This window comes from Pleurodeles waltl, chromosome 9 (assembly GCF_031143425.1).
Source record: "Pleurodeles waltl isolate 20211129_DDA chromosome 9, aPleWal1.hap1.20221129, whole genome shotgun sequence".
NCBI lineage: Eukaryota > Metazoa > Chordata > Amphibia > Caudata > Salamandridae > Pleurodeles > Pleurodeles waltl.
Window position 1 is genome coordinate 300426610 of NC_090448.1, and position 21921 is coordinate 300448530.

The following is a 21921-nucleotide window of genomic DNA, read 5'->3' on the forward strand; positions in this document are numbered from 1 at the left end:
CCGGGGCACCATCAGAGTCAGGAAAACACCTGCAAAATGTGAAAAATGGGGGCAAAAAGTCAGGGGGCTTTGGAAATCATCCCAGTTTTCTCACATTCATGATCAATCCAGAAGCCCAGAGTTTTTACTTCCATCCGGTCGTCACTAGGAAGTTATCGTTAGGGCCTAGTTTCTATATAACAAGCGTTTTTTGACTTGCCCATATCTTTGGCGCCACCTGACGAATCTTTATGAAACTTTCCCCCAAATTCTTTTTCCATGCATGCCAGCTGCTGTCTGGAAAGTTTTGGGGGGTGGCGGGGGAGACTCTACTCTAGGTGACTCCTGGAACTCTTTGTGGGTGCTCTGTTCCTTCGGGGGAACCTGCAACTTTATTATGAGTGACATCATAAATATAAACTAAGCCAGAAGACCCTTCATGTGAGTTCACTTTGGCCACATATCCTCCCACTACTATTCTCCTACACATTATGACAGCAAATATTGCCTCTCAAACATTTTTTCACTTTTCGAGAACTGCTACAAAATGATTCTCAATGTAATAGACAGAGATGTCTGAGCCATCCACAGAGTATTTACCGGTCTAATGGTATCTTCCTTAGGCTGACCTAAGGGTCATCCTTGCGTTAGCTAGCTTTGGCTATATTCAGCCTTTAGCACATGTATGCAGCTCTCGTACCCACTTCTTATTATGATGGATCATTAACTAATATTAACTATGGTGCAAGGCTATGTAGGGGATATATATACACATATGACTTTTTTCCATTCCATATACTTCCTTCATGTTTGATGTTCCCTTATATTGGTGACTTTGCTACCATTTTTTTATGTATAGTTTGTGGTGGGCTAGAGTATAATTAACACTTCCAGTACGAATGTGTGTATATCTTGTTTGTGAATTAACACTGGGGATTGGCTCAGGTGAGCTCCAAAATAAACTGCTCGGTTTCTGGAAAGGTTGATTTCAAATCTCCTCTGAACAGAAAATGTGCAATTTTCAGAGCCCTTGCTGAGGAGGCAAATGGGTGCTCTTTTGCACTTTCTAGGCCTTTTAGGTGGCTGTGGCTACCCCTTGGAAGTCTTTACTTTTCCTTTTGTTTTTCTGTTTATAGAATCAATCACTTTGGTGGGTCTTCAACTTCAGTACCTCCAGGCCCTGTGGGGCATCCATGCATCTTTTTTGCAGATTCACACATCAGTCTTAAGGCTGCATGAACCTGTGGTTGTCCTCCATTCCCAACACAATGCAGCAAGGTGTCAGTAATTGCCTCCTCATGGACCACAGAGTTTAAGCTGAGATTTCCCCTGTCAGGGTTTGAGGTACCAATGTACCCTAACTGTACAATGGGCAATTTTTAATAATAGCATGGTTGCACTCTTGTCTCCTGGAGGGACATTCCACACCAACTGCCCTGAGAGTAAGCTTGGCACTTGGTGGCTGGTGGCACCCTCCAGCCATCTAATGAATGGTTCTGGTCCCTCCTGGCCACCGAAATGAGTTTAGGATGCTTGATGTCGTTCTACAGGCTCAGGCAGTGCTGCATTCACTTCAGTAGCTGCAGCTTGTCTGTAGTGGCCATAACCTACTCTCCTATCCAGCCCTAGTAGTCCCCTGACCTGGGGTCCTCCAGACAGCAACTCCCCACATCCTTTTACAGCTGACCACTCTCCCTGCCTGCACTCCCTAAGCACCCAGGCTTCAGTCACTTTCAGGGTATCTCTGTCCAAAAGGAGATTGTAGTGCCCATTCCTGGGCACCTATAATAGGAACAGGGACAGTGTCCACAACAGTCTATAAATGCAAATGCAGGGATGGGCCTCCACAATCCAGATGAGTTTCTGAGCAGCGCTGATCTATCTCCCTCCTCATATTACTATTTTTGTCTCTTGTTAAAATGAAAGTGTATATTCTAGAACATGACAGTCACCAACTCCATGCCGGACTGCCACTTCCAGGACTCAGTTCACTTGCTGTCCAATCCCTTTTACAATCTTCTGGGAACAATCCAAACAGCAGTTGCCTTCAAAATTATAGCACATCTCTCCCCTGAGCCAAGCTCCGCCCACTCAGGCCTGATTACTGTCCACTCAGACCCTTTGTTTGATGTTGGAACAACCTGCAAATTGCATGACACAGAGAAGCTGCTAACAGCTAATGAAATTTCACCCCGTTCCTCTGCCAGAAGACGTTTATTCTCCCTAGGTGGGGCCCATTGTGTTCTGGGGTGGTTTGCTGTTACATGCGCATTTTAATTTCTAAATGGAAAGTTACAATTTCCCATGCAAGTAAGTGTTTTATGATAGTGCACATAGGTGTGTATATGCAGGGCCAATGTGCAAATATTTTCTTTCAACAGTTTTCTTTTATCCCTGTCACATGTGCTAATTGCAAATGCTTTTCTATGCTTTATGCACAAATCTTTTCACTCTAAGTAGTTGTGATTTATTGCACCTTTAGGTGTGACGTGCCTGCGAATTTACAGGAGGGAGTGCATACACATAAAAAACGTTTTTTTTTTCTTGAGCTTACCAATCATTTATCCCTCTTCCCTTGTCACAAAGGAACTGTTTGATATCAGTCCCTTTGAATCAGAAAACAAAAGCTCTTAGTGGTCTCTTGGACAGGTGCACCTGACTCATTGAATGCCATCCAGTCCAATGCCCTAGTCCATGCTCTAACTACTCTTATTATTCCGTGATTCTACCACGTCCCTCCATGTTCTACTGCTGCCTACTTAATACATGTTCTAATTCCACCTACCTAATTCATGCTTCACTGCCAATTTTGTGGTCTCCACTGCTGCCTCCTTAATTCATGGGGTATTTGAAAAATATATTAATGATGACCATCAACCAGAAAATGGCCGATAAGCTTTTCAGCAGAGATAGATTCTGATCAGTTCCATGCTTTAGCTAATAGCATTATTAAACTATTAAGGAAGAAATGCCTACTTAGCAGAACATAGCGGTACGAGCTATTGAAAATCTGCAAATGTAGATAACTTGAACTTCACAGAAACATTCTTCAAGTTGTGTTAGTTCAATAGAAGCGTGCACTCTTTATTCTCCCTCTGGGAGCATCAATCAAGCACCTGATGTTGTTCTAACTTCTGCCCTTAATTAGAGCCATGTTCCTAGCATGTTAAAGAATGACAGTGAAACACAAGGGGCACCATCTTGCAAGACCTTGATGTGCGCTAAGATTTTGTTAACACACAGTAGTATACGTTTGACCGCAAGGGACACCCAGGATGGGCACTTTATAGCTATCCCTAAAACTTTATCAGAAGGAACTTGAACTCAGTATTTCCAGAAACCAAGCAGTTTATTGTTGAGCTCACCTTAGCAAACCACAATGTTAGTTCACACACAATATGTACACATATACCTACTAGAGGTGGTTATTATACTCCAGCCTATTACAAAATATAGATAGTAAAATGGTAACAAAGTCTCCAGTATATGACAACAGCAAACATGAAGAAAGTATGCAGAGTAAACAAAATCATCATACATTTATATATATTACCTACATAGCCTAGCACCATAGTTATTATTAGCTAATGATCTGACTTAATAAGAAGTGGATACGAGAGCTGCATACTTGGGCTAAAGGCTGAATATAGGCAGGCTAACTCACCCATGGATAGCCCTTGGACAAGCCTAAAGAAAATACCATATGGCCTTCAAATACAGCTTTGTGGATGACTCGGTCATCTCTGCCCATTATATGGAGCATCATCCCATTTTGTAGCAGTTCTCCCAAAGTGAAAACGTATTTGAGAAACAATATTTGTTCTCATGATGTGCGTGAGAATAGTAGTGTGAGAAATTGTGGTTAAAGCTAACTCACGTAAAGGGTCTGCTGGCTTAGTTCATATTTAGCATGTACCTTAGAACGAAGAGGGCAGAGTTATGCATTAATAATACGAAAGTATATTCAACATATGCATTATACATATCACATAGGCACACTCTAGTAAAAACGATAAGCTAGTAACCCAGTTTAAGCATACCATTGTAAATACTATATATTCAATTATACAAAAGAATATGGATTATAGCTTAAAGGTTATAGATTAGAGGTCATACACGAATATAGAAAAGAGTGCCTGATGTAATTGGCCCATGTTTTTGTGTACATCAGCTGATTTCCCACCTGCACTTTTTGCAATGCTACAAATGTACTAATCAGTTAAATTGCAAAATGCACATTCTCAGAAGGTCACATAATCTGGTCCATTATAATATTTGAGGCAGGAGCTATTTTGCAGCTCCTTATTTATGAAGGAGAATGCAGATTAGGAGTCCTGAAAGGGACAGCAGAATTCCAAATCTGAACTTAAATTTCGTTCATATAAACCATTTTTTCTTAAAAATAGCCTTTCTCCTCAAATGGCTAGGTACTGCAAAACTAATTTCACCTGAGGGGAAAGACATCGAGGTAGCATGCAGTATGCCATTTTAACTCTGTGGTCCCATGTTTCATTCGTGGTTTCACACTGAGATGGAACTTGAACAGTGTTTGGCCGAGCAGTGGCGGCTCCAAGTAATCTACATTTTCTCTCTATTTCAACATCTCACCATGTCAAATACCTAGCAGAATAATTAGGCTTATTTCTTTGCCTCTTTTGGAGGGTCGTTTTTAGGGATTCCTCCTCATTAACTATCTACTGTGTTTAGTCCTGAGGATAGTCTTTTGTATTTGTATAACAGGAGACCAAAACGTCGACGTACTTTCCACTACTTTTGCATAAATGTATCATCGTTTAGATAATTTACTACACCACATGGATAAGCTGTCCAGGAACGTTCCTTGTATAAGAGAGCATCGTACACTTCTATCTCAGTGAAAAGCTATATGGAAATATGTTCAACCAATTTGCTGGATAGATGTGTCTATTTTGTTTTGCTGTTAAAGGAACCAATTGAAACCTCTTGTTCAAATATATACCAAGTGATTGTCTTGCTGGTACACCTGCTTCTTCATTTAGTGTTATTGTTGCTTGAATCTGTAATATCAGATAAGTGATCAATTCTTGTGAATTTCGTTCAGTATGTTATAGGTTTCTAAACTCATAAATAGGTATTTACAGTATTTCTTTATTTCTGTAAATGATCCCTCATTGGCTATTTACTTTAGTTTAATCATTCATACATGCCATTCAAATTCCATGGAGGGGGAACACTTTCTCCCTATTCATGATTCAGAATGGGTTGCAAAAGGAACTTTTTTGGCTGCAGAGATTTTCTATCTTTTAAAGTACCCTTACCGCATTTCTACTCAGTTGCAATCATATGATTATTGGAATCACAGACTCTGCAACAACCAACCAAATCAAATCAGTTTGGACACTGGGCCCATGTGCACATACAATAGTTTGAGCATGGGAGTGCATTGAAGGACATCCAGAAGTAATACATATGTTTATGCCCAAAAAGAAGTAGTAAGGCTATGCCTACCAGTCACTCACGTGTAGGGAGGAATAACCGTATCTCAGCCTACTGTAGCCACACATGTCTGGTAGAGAACATGGTACAGTGGATAAAAGAATAATGCAGGTAGCAGAGCATGCATTAAGACAGGGTTATTTCCCGGGACTCTGGGATAACCATGCTTTAAGAATGTCACTGTGTAAAGCAATCTTTACAAACTTCCAGTACTTCAGCCTGTACCAGTTAATGACGATTTACCATTTCTTGGTCACAATCCTATTGAGTGTCTCTCTCTGGAACCAATTCCCATAATGATAATAATAAGATAATTGACATATATATGATAACACATTTTTTTAAGCTTTCCTCAGGTTACCGTTGTGTTTATTCCACATAAATATTTATTATAGTGGTACCACTCCTGATCATTGGGTATTTTTCAGTTGTGTCTTTTATTTCGCTAGGGAACAAACCTATTTCTCCAGTGATATTATATTTCGTTGATGAGCAGAGCCTTTTCTGTATGCCATGTTTTATTATTCCACAAAACAGTCATACCCTGTCTCTCTCTCTCTCTCTCTCTCTCTCTTTTAGGAATGCATCAGCATGGGTTCCGGAGAACCGAACAGAAGCCAGTTCCACTCCTTCGTGCTATACCACAGCAACAGCCCTCGATGGGGAGAAATAATTAAGCTTCCTATTCCTATTGACCGGTTTCGTGGGTCCCACCTGCGCTTTGAGTTCAGACATTGCTCCAGTAAGTGCCCCGTTGTACAATCAGGAGTCAGAGATGACTTCAACGTCCCCCTCTCTGGGGATGAATTAATTGTCCAGTTGTATTCACTTAGTGCAACAATCACTTAGGTCATGCTTGTATCCCAGTGCCTCTGTAGAGCACATATTGGTACAATAATGGTTCCAGATATAGAAGTAATGTGAAGCTGACCCCACATCCTATGAGATCCTTTAAATAAGCTCTATATACCCGACTTCAGTACACATCGCAGGGATGCTCATGTTTTGTGAATTTTCATAGAAGACAGCACAAGCTTGTCTTCTGAAATTGGTATCAAGTTTTGAGGTGGATTTAGTAGATATTGTGGAGAAAAACAAATAAATCCTATCTGAATTCCTCTATTATAATGCTTCTAGCTATTTAAGCAGAGGATCTCTATATGTGTCCAAAGCAAAACTTGGATCCTTTGATCTGCATTAACTAGAGGTGAATAGACCCATTTTGGGTGATGGGCATGGATCAGTTCAGGATATCTGTAGAGAGCTTATGCCTATGGTTGAGCGTTTCAGTTAAAATGGGAAGCATGCAAAATCCTAATATATCTTTTGAAATTGTGGATTGCCTGTGGCACTTGTGCAACGAGTGCTTTGCCCACTCAAACTTAAACCATATCGTAGTGCAATATTATAGTATTATTTCATGAACTATGCAGTTATTGTACAATCCGTAATTGCCTTTGGGTAGGTGGCATTTCAAAAATGCCCATACCAGAGAAACCCTGGATGCAAAATTGGCGTTACCCCATAGCTCTGGTAAAGGTAGCAGTAGGCATGCAGGCATAAAACCCACCTGAGAAGGATGGATTGAGGAGGGGATGCATGTTTCAAGCCGGTGGGCCAATATTTTAGCTAGGGTCTTTATTTTCATGTTAATTAAAGCTATGGGCTTATAATCATCACAGGACAAGGGATCTCTCCAGGCTTAGGCATCAATGAGACCTGTCGAAATGATAGAGGTAGGTTCGGAAATCTGATATTTCTTCAAATAAATTTGAAAGAATGCGGATTATAATGGGCTGTTATCTTATAGATTTCAATTGGCAACCTGCCCTCTCCAGGAGCCTTGAGCATGCCCATCCCATCTATCGCCTGTCCTATCTCACCTGGGGAGGTCTCTCCTCCCAGTGTGTCCAGGTGTTTAGGCAAGAGTCTTGTGATTAGTGGAAGCAACCGATCTATCATGGTCAGGGGTGCTATTCTGCATGATGGGGGAGCCCAGTAAATGGCAAGCCAGTGAGGCAGTGCAAAGGAAATAGTCAATCCACAATTTAGTGCAGTGAATACATAATGTAAAAGTATAGTTCCTCCTGAAAGGGTGCATCAAACACCATGGCTCCACAAAGTGGGATTGGATATTATATCACGCACGACAAACTGATTGTGTGGTAGCACTTTAGTGGAAGCAACCGATCTATCAAGGTGTGGGTCAAGTGGGAGATTGCAGATGCCACAATAAAGATTTTGAATTTCCCAAAGGAATGGAGGAGTCAGCCAAGCGTAGTCAAGATAATTGTCTTAGAGCTGACATGAGCATAAATTGATTCCACAATCAATGTCTCTGATTGGATTTTAAGTTTTGCAAACATGTACCTGCTACTGTTATCCCTCCAAGTCTATATAATTTGCATGTCAAGGGATTTATGCAGCAAGCTCACCAATCCACCTTTCCTATTTACCTGGGGGACAGTCCTCCTGTGCACCGCTTTAGTTTCTTGTGTTCAAAAGAGTCTCCTGTAGCATTGCTATATCAGGTTTGTGAGACTGCATGTAAGTAAGAACTTTATTTCATTTAATAAAATGGGTCAGACTGTTAATATTAGGGGAAACATTGCATACTGGGTAAACCATATGTGAGTGCATTGATACAGTTGCAGGTTGTGTGTAAGTGAATGGGAGTATCCAAGGTATAAGGTGAAAGACTGAGACCCTTGAAAGAGAATTACAGCAAGAAGAAGAAATCTAGCCAGGGTTTTGTGTGAGGTAAATGGGGAACCAAGGGAAATGTGCCAACAGCCCACTCCTTTAAACCAACAACCACACACTTCATAAGCCCTGGGCCCAACCTATGAACTATCCATGTAATGTACATATCCATGTATGTGAGGGACAAGTGGAGAAGCCACTGATGAGGAAATTAAACAGTAGCACTGCCAGTGCAGAACCCATGATATCATTAGAACAACATATTCATGCCACATACCTGACAATAGAGGAGTACATGTAAACAGAATTCTTGAACTTCACTATGAACGGGTGGAAGGTAGCACTTTGAATGCAGAACCTGTAATATCATTAGAACAACATATCCATGTAACATACCTGACAACAGACTACATGCAAAAACATTCTTGAACTTCACTATGAAAGGAAGGAAGCGGGAAAGCAAGAAGGTTAGGACTGCAACCTAATATAAAGAGAAGTCACTCCCCCTTGTAAACATCATAGAATATCAGCATGGGAAATGGAGTTCACAGGTCATCCTTGAGTTCAGGATTTCAATGGGGGTCTTGACTTGTCACTTGGTGGCAGGAGAGTCCTGGGAGAGTGCCTATCACCTACTGACCATTTCGGAGTCACTTGTTCAAGACATTGTTGTTCCTCATGGTCATTAGATGTGAGGGACGCCTGGAAGGGGTCCTTAGATACCAGACCCCAAGCATCCCTTGTGTCCATAGGTGCAGTGGCCGCCAGTAATTTTAGGAGGGAGGGGGGTGGACGAGGCACACATACACACTCTCTTACACTCTTTCATTCACACACACATGCGCACACACAAACATCCATTCAAAACGCTCATTACCAAACATTAAAACATACCAAACATTTATCTAAAAAAACACACACACTTACCTGCAGCTCAGCCTCGGAGGTTTAGAAGTGTTGGGACTGCTGCCTTCCCTTATTGGTTGACCTTAGGTCAGACAGTGAGGGAAGGCAGCAGTCCTAAGCCTAGCAGGTCCCAGGAGGGTTGGGATTGCTGCATTCCCATACTGGTTGACCGTAGGATTTGGCCAGTGAGGATGCTGACCCCACCCCACTTTGTGATGATGTGTCACTGATTTACTGGATGGTTCAGGACTTAAAGCTGAAGCACCTAGGTTCGAGGCAATGAGTGACAAGTACCTTTGCTGAGCTGAGGAGGTCACACCCACAGACGCCATGATCTCCTCAGCCCAGTAAAGTTCAGCTCAGGCAGCCCAGGAGCTTGCGCAAATAGCGCATGTCTAGATCCTGGGTGCCTGTCCTGAAAACAAAGAGCTTTGCTCAGACTCACAGACACTGTTCTGGAGGGGCAAAAAACGAGGGGGCATGGCTTGACAGCACCAAAGGACTGGCCACGGATGATTAGGTGAGGTGTCCAACAAGTTCAGCTAGATTTCCAGGACATTGGAGTCATCAAGCTCCGTCATCTGACCATTGAGAGTGATGACCATTATAGCCGGTGTCAGAGGTCATCATGAATGCCTCTTTAATAGAACTACGGTTGTAAAGCCAAAAATGTCTTACTCTTAGTGGCAAGTGTAAAGTCTGCATATATCTAAATTTTGTGGCCCTCATGCACGTACAGTCCATGTTGTTTTGCCATTTTGATGACTAGTTTGGCCTGCTGATAGCGTAACAAGCATGTGAGAATAGGATGAGGCAGGTTGGAGTTTATCAAGGAGCTCCATTTAACCTTGTGATTGTTCTGAAGTTCCAAAGTATGGGTTAAGGAGATTGGGGAAAAGCTGGCAGAGAAAAACAAACATGTCCCATCTTTCTCAGATTTTTCCCAAAGTCCATTGATAAAGGCCTGGTCCTTATGGCTCTTATCCTCAAGATCGATCAGTTTTTTTGTTTTTATGTGCCATATGGCTGGGCCCAAGTGCTGCAGACCATCCAGGTCAGTCTCAACTTCCTGGAGTCTGGAATCACTGACATCCATCCACTTGGGTAAGGAATTGGACCTCTGTGGTTGTATTCACCCCAGCAGTATTGCCTCAGATATAGACAATTTTATGGTGGCCAATAAACACACCAAGGTATCAAGTGCGTGAGATGGGAGTTAAAAAGCATCCCACATATCCAGTAACTGTGAAGAAGTAGATATAGAGTTACCTAGTGCTTCCTTAAAAAGTATTGCTGGGTCTTCTTTGATTTCAACATTAAGTAAAGTGATTCCAGGAGGCACAACTATGGGACCCCTGTGGGTAATCCCTCCAGAATGTTCCCTCCAGTGTGTACCCTCTACCGATGTTGTAGAGTGAGCACACCAACAAGCAGAGGGTGACACGTGCAAAGTGGCAACGAGTAATCAAAGATAAGGGTTTGTCGCCTCACCTGGGGGCAGTGAGGCAGGTGTCCCAGTTTTGGAGCTTGACGTACGTGGCCCGCAGAGAAAACCTGAGTTACTAAACACCCAATAGGACAGATGCTGCTGGCTAAGAGGTCTGCAGGTCTGCCATGAAGACAATGCTACCAGTTACAGAATTGCTGGACACAGCGCCTGAGTCAGAAAGAAGCGTCTTCACAATGAAAGAGGATCTATAGTAGAAATTGGGAATAGGGCTCCTCCACCCCCAGCCTTCCAGCCATAGAGCACTTAAGAAAAGACACTGATTCAGCCAAAAAGTACAGAGCTCATCACTGCATGTCCACTAATGAAGAAGTATGGTATGCAGAAGGTAAGGATTAAGAGCCAATCGAGATGTACACCCATTCTTCTCACCTCTGGATCTACAGGTCTCCCTTATCTGGGAGAGATGGATGCTCTTAGGTCAGAAGTGAAGCCCACGTAGTAAAATATGGCGGTTGACAGGCAGTTTGGCTGACACCGAGTGTGGTTCCCTCTCCTGCAGCAAGATCTAGTAATTGAGGCCCCGGTTCCACAAAGCGTGCTATCGGCCACACCGCACCAGCAATGGCTGCCAACAGAGAAAAGTCAGCTAGGGTCACAGTGCCAGTCTGGTCGCACCAGGTGTTTGGTGCTCCCAGGTTCAGAAATTTGTCACCACAGTCCTATCTGCTATTCTGTGGTGAATACACAGCAGGAGGACAGCTTAGGTCCTGGTAGGGCCGTTTGTTACGGGACGTTCTATCTAGATGTGGCCATGCTCATCGGGGCCAGGCTGCGCCCCATATATGAATGCCATGGTACCAGTCAAACTATGCAGACCGAGACAGGAACAAAGTAGAGCCATAGAGGGACCCGAAAAATTGTGCAGAAGAAAGTGCATACACGTTCTCAGACTTTATTGAAATGTGATAGCATCTGAAACGATGCCTTTTCCAGTCCTCCTACTTGATAATGTAAGCTTTCATGATGTAGTAATGAGAGAAAGACTTACTCCTGAGTATTGGAGTCACTAAAAAGGAAATAAATTAACTTCTGAACTTTCCATGCCTATTGCTAATGTGTTACTCAAACTGTTAAGGCGTTTTTCCAGGACCTGGGATTAAAACATCACACAAGGCTCACCTGTTAATATCAGGTGCCATCTAATGGTTAAGTACCTAGAATAAACGTGGCAGACTTGCTTCAAAATGAAGAAATAGATCTTGCAGCATGAGCACAGGGCCTTCAAAAGCACAGAACTAGTTGTCACGCCTTCCCTGATTTCAACCTTGTGATGGCCCTGCAAACAAATGTTTCATGTGACACCAGTACTTAGTTCGTTATCCGTCATGGGCATTAGTTTTTTTCTCAAGATATAAGTCTAGCGGGTTTTACTCAGAGCAGCAATACACTCTTCCATTATTTCAGGCTGATTGCTTGACCTTGAAATAAACTTGTTTTTGTGATAAAACACTTGAGGTCAGAGCTGTAAAAGACTGGGGCAGGAACTGGATTTTAACCAGTATTACATCAGAAGGCGTATTCAGATATCTATGATAGTAAATCGTGGGTGGAATTTGGTCATGCTTGCGACCTGATTTTCAAAGGAGGTGAAAATGCTGCATCTGATGCATTCAGTGATTCAGTTCAGCACCTTTGAATTTAGGTGCTGATCCAAAAAGCATCAAGTAAAGAGCTATTTATGTTTTACCCACAGACTGATTATGGAACTGTGAGCCCCTTTTGCAGGTTCCTTGAGCAGGTTCCTTGAGCAGGTTCCTTTTAGATGTTGTCAGGTCCCACAGTGAAGGAAATCCTGAAGGCATATTGGAAACTGTGTACTTATTACTTTTGTTGTCTTATATGGATGTTACTTATGTCTTGCCCTTATGTTTGTTATGTACTTTGAAGGATGTTTGTTGTGTGCAAACACACATTCTCATATATCTATGATCTAACCACAGCAAAGGACAAAGGGGAGAAGAAACTATTTGGCTTTGCCTTCACACCACTGATGAGAGATGATGGCACAACCTTATCGGATGATGTTCATGAGCTTTACGTCTACAAGGTATTTTAAATGTTCTGCACTTGGCCATTTGTCACAGTTCTTCAGAACCTTCCTCCCAACACTTTCTGAAAACTCATATTTCTGTGTTATCCAATTTTCTAACTAGAAAGTGCCTTCCCAAGATTGTGTGCATAATATGCAAACTCGTTGCCACCAGCTACAGAAATGCTGTATCTCACCTTACTCTTCAGTAAACTTCATTAACACGATGTAGGGCCTGATTTAGAGTTTGGCAAATGAATTACACAGGCATAAAAGCGATGGACATCCAGTCTGCCTTATTCCAAGTGACAGAGGATATAATGCACTTGTAATAATGCTGACGGGAAATCTGTCATGTTTGCGATGGAATAATCCATCTGCCAAACTCCAAAACTGGTCCATAGTATTTTCTTTTGATAACTGGACCTGGTGCTTGCTTTTAAGCTTTTTAAGCTTCCTGGCAATAAGACCGGAGTCTCATTTATGGGCTCCCACCATGTGAATCATTTTTGACTGATCTAGCATGTTTATTGAGGAAATAAAAAACATTTCCTTTGTGTTTTCTCATTTCCTCTTTGAATATCTTGATGGTCAGAGTCAGATTTTTCAGGATTTTATTTACATTCTCTCACTTGACCTTTTGACTCAACGGAGTAAAAAAGAGCATGGTGAAGGGAAGAAAGGAAAAAGAAACAAAAAACGGTGAAATAGTTATCAGCCTAGTACAGGGTTCTGCAAAGTCGGTCCTGGAGAGCCAGGTTCATGCCAGATTTTTAGCATATCCACATTTAGAAAAAAGATGTTTCAGAAATCTACATTTTTCTAAATGTGGATATGCTAAAAATCTGTCATGGACCTGGCTCTCCAGGACCGACTTTGCAGAACCCTGGCCTAGTAGTTCCAACCTTTAGATGTTTGTGACCGAGAGGCAAAGAAGATGTCTGCCCTCTCACATTTTAATGATGCTTTCGGCCAATCATTTTCATTTCTGTTCAGAAAAATTCAGCCTCTTAGAGGGCCTTTATCCATTTTTAGTTATTTCAATGTTCTTCTGCCAACAATAAAACATGAATGTGTTATGTGCAGACATAAATCATCAATAAAACTATGTTTTCCTACTACCCTTTCCCTATATTCTCAGTGTGATGAGAACAGCACCTTCAACAACCATGCACTTTACCTGGGCCTGCCCTGCTGCAAAGAGGACTTCAACGGTTGTCCCAACATCCCCTCCAGCCTCATTTTTCAGCGCAGTACCAAAGAATCCTTTTGGATTTCCACGCAGCTCTCCTCTACCAAGCTCACACAGAACGGTATGACAGCTGATTCCCATTAGAGCCCAAATAAGAAGAATACCTTACAAATTAAATTTTGTAAACAACTTCCTATAAGAAGATATGTTTTTTTCCATATCTTTCCTCCTTCTTTAGTTTTTCAATTGGCGTTCTACTTTTTGATTTTTCATATGTTTTCGTTTATATACTGTTGTCTATTGCCACCCTCTTGCTTTTCTGCCCTCTGTCTTCGTTAAGTTTCCCACAGATTTACTCCCCATCATAAAATCATATATCTACATCTCTTTCCTATGTTCCTTTCCCTGTTTTAGCCACCTGTCACCATAAATGCCTACAAAACGATGTAACCTATATAATTACTTACTCCCGTGTCTTCTCCTTCTTATACATTTTCCCATCTCACTGTCTTCTATTCCTATATTACTACTAGTGCCTTTATTTTACTGTATGCTCCTTACCTCCTATTTGCCGCTTCTTGTCCTCCTTCTCCTGTGTTTGGTTTCTCCACTTCTTTCTTCAGTTTGACCCATCTCTTGCATCACTTTCCTTTGCTTATTATTGTATGCCTTCTGGTGATTCCTCCCTCTTCTTTCCATTGTTGAAACAAACTGTCTCTTGGTGTAAAACAAACTGTTTCTTGGTGTCTTACAGTGGACCTTCTTGCTCTTCTGAAGTGGAAAGCATATCCAGATCGGATCATGGATATTTTGGGGAGGTTGCGACTGGTCAGTGGAGAGGAGATAGTCAAGGTATGAAGCCTTCCAGGCAGATAAGTAGAACACTTTACGCTGCGAACCCCACTGACCAATCCACTTTGAGGTTTATGAACAATTACTTGGCACGCATGCATATAATAAGCCTGGGTGAAATTTAAACTACGCTGCATAATTAATGTAATTTTGGTAAATTCGTGTGATGCTTAATACATAAAATTCCAAAATTTATGTCATTACTCCACCTTGTGTAATTAAGCATAATTCATAGTAAAAATGTACCATGAACACCCCATAACTGACAAGAACAACAGAACATGAGCAGCTGTTCACTGTGCATTTGTTTTTTGTAGTATTTTTTAGCATGAGATGCACCCTTGGTCAGTACTTAATTTGTGCTTGTTGTTTCTGGAGCGGGCAGGTGCACTTATTTCTGAAGGCCGGCATTTATGTTTCTGCCTCAAGCACTTACTGCGAACAAAAGACACATATGGGAAAGTTGTTGGAAGAGAAAAACGAAAAAGCGTCACAATGGGAGAAAGCAGAAAGCTGCAAGAGAAAGCAGAAGGGGCAGGGAGTGTCTGTACATGGATTGAAGAGGCCCCAAATGGCTTCCGGATTGCGCTGCCTCATTATTCCATGTTCGCACTTTTAATTGCAGCAGCGCATGTTTAAGGTGTGTGCTTTGGGCACGGCACGTTTTTATTTACAAATTAAGCACTGTCTTTGGGTCAAAAACTGATGCGATGATGCACTTCGTGCTAAACTACAGAATAAAATGATGGATTTGCATTTCACACAATTATGCATAACTTTGCAAAATTTTGTGTAATTACTCTAAAGCAAATTACACCAATTTCGTACAGCCCTTGTTTATGTGTATTTGGTGAAAGGAAGCCTTTCCAACAGAAGTGGTGTTACTGAACATAATTATAACAGTACATTATTTTAGTTACAGGTGGAAACAAGCAAGGCCAACAGGTCTGGCTTTATTGAGGTAAAGCACACACACTTCGCATGTGTGTGTTTGAATGCATCAGCATATTAAAGACAACATCAAAATAATATTTCCACTGTCAACATGTTAAAAGAGAGAGACCATGAGAAACCAATGGTGCTTATGTACATCCTTCATCAGTTTAACCCATCTAAAGTGTGTAAGCTTCACAACTCTTGTAGTTTGGTGACAAACAGTATGAAAGCATCTGAAATTAATGATAACGTGGCTGCACACGTCTGATTAAAAACAGCTCAGCAGCACCTCTAGGATGGTAGAGTTTGTTGGATGTCTAACAGCATGATGACACCCATTCTGTTAAACTGTATGACAGTACTTTGTCTGGTGATCAACAGAGTGCAAGTATCTTAATGATGACAAACAGCTGACAGCATCAGTCTGATTAGTATACTGGTACAGATACCAGTATGGTGACGAGTGGCATGTGTCTGCTGATAAACAGTGCAGCAACACTTTTCTGATGGAAGGGATCACACCTGAAAAGTTTAGTAACATTCAGCTCTTATCTTAAACCTAAACGTCCTGTTGTCAAGCAGCACAACCACACCAGATCAAAGACAAACAAGTTGGGAGCAGCCATCTGAAGATTAATGGCACAAAAGCACATGTAAAATAGCGAGTATTTCCAAGGCACACGTTCACCCTGAAAGGCAGCTTGGCACTGAGTTGCAGGTATTTATTGGTACCTTACTCACTGGTACTCATTTTAATAGCCTCAGCAGGATGAAAGGCTAAATAAATCCCCCAGGATTCGAACCAGTAAGATTAAGGTCATACACAAATTAACTGAACCGATAGACCCAAATTATCGAAAGACAAACAGCACAGTAATGCTCAACTGTTGACAAGCACAGTGGTAATACCTGCTTGATGAGAAACATCCAAGGAGCACCTGTTTGATGTCTAAGAATACAGCATCCTCAGGCTGTTGATAAAATGAAGAGCTCACTGATGATAAGATACATTGATCCATGTTTGATGACAAAAGACTCGTGTGCGTCTTTTAGATAACGCATATGACCCTGTGACCTGACTGTGGTAAACAATACTTCTACACTCATCTGATGATGTAAAGCGTGGAAACACATTTCTGATGACAGCACCACAGAATATCTGACAGTGAAGGGCATGCAGCGCCCGAGCAGCATTGAAATGCCAATTTGACAACAAGTAGCATAAAAACAGACACTCGCAAATTGAATGACAACATCTGTCTGGGGATTACATCCCTGCAGCAGCTGCATGATTACAAACACCTCTGACGCGCACGCTTGATTACAAAATGCACAGTAGTGCCTTCCGGTGCCAATAAGTGCATTGGATTTGTGGAATTATAAACCCCTATACATCAGGACATCGGAGTCAGAGCTGTTATTACGTGATCACGTTCCCTGGAAAAACTTGAAATCATTCATATTTTCTTTCAAAATTGTTTTTTTTAGGAGATTCACAAAATCAACTTGTGTTGTGTTTTGTTGGCGGGAGAGTAGATACATTCCAAGGGTTGTATGATGGAACCATGCATGCCGGAACAACGGATGCCTTAACAATGCAGTCGGAACCACGACCGCATGGTTTACCTGCATGCCTTCACCACGCAGGCCTTTACATCGAATTTTGTTGTAATAGCATGTCTAGTTAAGGAATTTGTGGAAACGCATGCAAAACGGCTTGCATGGTTCTGCCATGCAACCCCTTCACCCACCCTGAGGCCGAAAACTACGCCCACCCCTAATACCTAACCTACCTGCCCCCCCACTCTGAGTCCTAAAAAAAAACCTATCCTAACCCCTGCACCCCACCCCTATAAACTAAAGTACCTCGAGACCCACACCCACCCTGAACCCTAAAAAAATAAAGGCCCTACTCCCCCACCTCTGCCCCATAAAACTAAACTACCGTGACACACCACACCCTCTGTAAGCCCATGGGTGGTTAGGGCACAGAAAATGCCATGCGTTGTTCAGGCAAGCATGGTTAGGCTTGCATGGGAAATGTTTGCATCCTTAAGGACGCATTGTTAAGGACTTTTCTCATTTAAAAGTCCTCACTTTCTTCCAATGACAATGTATTTGGAATTGCTAGACACCAGTATGTAGAGAAGCCGCCACTTCCCACCTCTGTTTGTTCGTATTGATTATTTTTAAGACTCTCCACTAAATTAGTCTTTCCCAAAGGGGAATAGTTAGTTTTTGGAAGGGTGGGCAAACTGACAAAAATCGAAGTTCTTTTTCCAGGCGGTGCCCTTTTTGACGGTCGTATGGAAAAAATACCCGATAACGGGATTAGAGTAAAATTAGGTTAATGACATCCAGTTTGTGTCCTTTTTAAAGCAAGAAGAGCAAAGGTTAACTAGTGATAGAAATTCATCTCACAGCCTATTGTCCTTGTACCAGCACATCAAACTCTTTGCAATAGTGATACTATTCTACGTCTCCCATAGGTATCCTGATCTCGGGTGAAAGTTCAGTTCCAACAGCGTAATTTGCGCTATTTTGGAAATTTCACGCAGACGCTTCTTAATATGAAATTATTCCTTTACACAACATTGCGTAACTACACCACAAAATTGTAGTGCATGAGGCAGTTAGTCATGCCATTTGAGTTTTTGGCTCTATTTGTTTATCCCAAATGGCACTCGTGCTTCCAAAAGCAGACATGAGAACGCATTTTGTGCTAAAGTATAGGAATAAAGGCCATATGTATGAAGCTTTTTTTCTGGTCGCAAATGAACCGATTTGCAGAAGCAGGCCATTTGCGACCAGAAAAAAACGCACTTTTGGATGTACCAAACCCTATTTTGTGAATCTGTAATTTATTACCAAATCGCAAAATGGGTTACCAATTCTGTATTAGGAAGGGGCTTATCAAGGGCGTCCCTTCCTAATAGCGACTCGCAGTGGTATGTATGAATGTTCTGCATTCGCGTTTTACCACCAAATTCAATTTGGTGGTAACCCATTCGGAAATGGGAAGGGATCCCCAAGGGAATCCTTCCCTTTCGTGAATGCATGCAAAAATATTTTTTAAGGGCTGACTACTTAGAAAAAATGAAACTGAAACATTAAATTTCTCTTTAAGGAAAATGGGCTGCTTTTCAAAAAAATGTTTTCCTTATTTAAAAGCAAACACGGACATGGTGGTCTGCTGTCCCCAGCAGGCAACCATCCCTGTGTCTTTTCTGATTCCCAGTGGTGCAATAAGTGCAGCCTACTTCATGAATATTAATCCATTCACGACCCACTGGGAATCTCAAATTGAATGCAATAGACTTTTGCACATTGGAAATTATGATTTCCTGACTGTGATATGCATTGAATCGCAATTAGGAAATCGCAATTCCTAACGTACGTAAATGTGGCCCCAAATGCCAGATTTGGACTTCACGTAATTAGGTGTAATTTCACTTAATTTTCCTGTAATTTTGTGTAATTAAAACAAAGCGAATGGCATTAATTTCCGATGCCCTTTTTGTTTTCTTGAATATCCTGGACCAGAATTTACTGTATTGTTTGTGAGGGTGTTTGCATGACGAATGGCCATGCTTTACCCTGCTTTGCAATGCAAAGGACAATGATAATTAACCTTTGTTTGCAAAAAGTATTTTGGCACATACAAGTTGACTCTAGCACTGGAAATAATCGGTTTGAGGTGCAAACTGCAGCAAAAGAAGCATAATGCAATAGGAATCTAACGCTGGGAGAAAATCCCCAAATTCAACATGTTTTCATGCATAGCTATATATATTAAAACAGCATGACTTTCTTTTGTGTGAAGTCCTAACCGCCAAATGACACAATGCACAAAAAAGGGAAAACGGACTATCGCTTAATATTCTTACACGTAATGTATTTGATTACAGTGAAATTCCACAATTGACATGGCTTGCCCTTGTGCTGTTGTCCTCACATTAACATTTGCGCTGGAGTGTTGACCCTCAAATACAGCAGTCAATCATGCACCATTGAGTCGCGTTTGGGCCAAAACCTGCCACCTAGTGTCACACTAAAAATACTTTTTTGCTAATCTGGTGCGATGCAATTTTTTCCAATTCGAGCCATGAAATGCTGAGCTGCATGAATGTTAGTTAGACTAGTCTCGATTCTGGAGTGAATTGCTGCAACTCAGCAAATTTTATATTTCCAAAATTGGTGCAATAATTCCTGGATAATTGTATCGGCTACAGAAATATATGCTTACTGTCTGCAGGCCATAGTTTGCAAATCTATCAGGGCTGAGAAAGCCACTTACCAATCCTACACTGATAAATTCAGTGCTAGTTAACTGGTTAACATTACAGTGCTATGAAGCCTCAAGGCAGGCATAAAGGTATAAATGAAAGACAAGTAGAAGTTCTACTGCTGCTAATTATTATGAATATTTCTATTAATATTAATATCAGTAGTTGTGAGAGTAGTAAGTAGTAACTGTATATTATTACCATAAATATAGTGCTGATAGATAATACACTATAATTCCTGACATTGTATATCAATGTTCACTAATGGTGGCCATCCTAAAAAAAAAATATTTCTCCAAGCATTCAGTGTTTCACAAACTACACCAGCCTGGGTACGAAGCTGGCTATTCCATTCTCATTAATCGCCTCTGCTTTCTTTTTTCCATCTCAGTTCCTTCAGGACATTTTAGACACACTCTTTGTTATTCTTGATGACAACACAGACAAGTATGGACTCCTGGTTTTCCAGTCTCTGGTAAGTGTTCTAACGCAGAATATGGGCAACTATTTGAAGATCGATGCATTTTACTTAATGATATTTACTTTTATTGCTGCCTGAGGGAGGTGAGTTGCTTAGTAATACACTGCCACTGTTTGTACCTATGAGAAATGACCGAAGTCCAACAATAAGTCACTTGTTTCTGTCTGAAAGAGATAAACCCTCCTCTCTACTGTAACAGGTAACCTTAGGAACGGGTTCACAAATTACATTTCCATGTGTATTTGTGATTCATACCTGGGCCTGGCAAAATTTTAAAATGTAACAAATTCTAATTAACAATGATAATTACAGTACATGCAGTGGTCATCTTATTCACAGTGCGTTACAGATATTTATATAAATGTTTTTGGCTTACGAATGCATTCATTAGTTATTCTTGCGTAAACTACACCGACGTAGTATTCAATTTGCCGTATGCCAGTGGGAGGTGAGTTGCTTAGTAGTACACAGCCACTGTTTGTTCCTATGAGAAATGACAATAGTCCAACAAAAAGCACGTTTTTTTTGTATGAAAGAGATAAACCCTTCTGCTGAAAACGTGTAACCTCAGGACTGGTTTCACATCTGATTTTTACATGTGTATCTGTTATTCATACCTGGAAAAATTCAAAAGTTAAACAAATTCTAGTTAACCATGATAATTACAGTACCTGCAGTGGACATCTTATTCACAGTGTGTTACATATATTTATATAAATGCTTTAGGCATACAGCTGCATAGACTGTTTACCCATATATAAACTACACAGATGTATTTTTCAATTTACTGTATACCAGTGGGATTCCCATGGTGTGTCATTAATTATCAGGGATGGTTTATGCTAATGTGACGAATACTCTCGCAGCCTGTGCCTAGTAGTGAATACCCAATAAATCTGAGCACATTTAATTTCTACCTGAATGGTTCAGGTGGAAGTGCTGTAGAAGCAGTGCTTTGCTGGTCTAGCCTGACAATATTTACCATAGCAAAGGATCCACGGTGACAGATGCCACTGACCGATGATACCTAGCACTAATAATGTGCCCATAGATGAATTCAGAGCACACTATGTGGCCAATGATTCAACGACTCTCCTGTGCTGGAGCAGTCGCTACTTCTTTACCTTCAGTCTTACTGAAATGTGGATCACTCTGTCCTGTTTCAGGTGATAGATGTTTTGCAACTTTGAAGTCTTAGCAGGCGCTCTTCTCCTTGAGGGAATGGGAACTTGTACTTTCTTTTTAATTTCTATGTATGCGTGGAGACAATTCAATTATTGTTACTTCTTCCACTTCGTTTGCAGAACCCTCGCCTTCAATTGTCCATAAGGAGAAAACTCTCACATGGATATTTCTAATGCAGATAATATATTTCAGCCTTCTTACTTGAGAAATTCATCACTCTTGTAGCCATACTCCATATCCCCCAAGACAATCCATGTGGTTTTCAAATACATTGTAAAGTGGATTTGCTGCTTGGTGGAATATTCAAAAGAGAGCTCATCTATTAAGTGTAAAATCCTGTTATTTGTAAATGTTTATGTCTCCATCGGCAACACAGTTTTCCTGTGT

The 21921-nt window shown here is 41.2% G+C and overlaps 1 protein-coding gene across 1 annotated transcript in view; it reads left to right on the forward strand.

Moving 5' to 3' along the window:
- DOCK3 (dedicator of cytokinesis 3) overlaps positions 1-21921 on the forward strand; it is a 1331886-nt gene that overhangs the window by 964741 nt on the left and 345224 nt on the right. The window contains exons 16-20 of the mRNA XM_069206772.1: positions 6034-6196; positions 12514-12620; positions 13744-13915; positions 14549-14646; positions 20260-20343. Coding sequence (XP_069062873.1) covers positions 6034-6196; positions 12514-12620; positions 13744-13915; positions 14549-14646; positions 20260-20343 — 624 coding nt within the window. The remainder of the gene's footprint in view (positions 1-6033; positions 6197-12513; positions 12621-13743; positions 13916-14548; positions 14647-20259; positions 20344-21921) is intronic.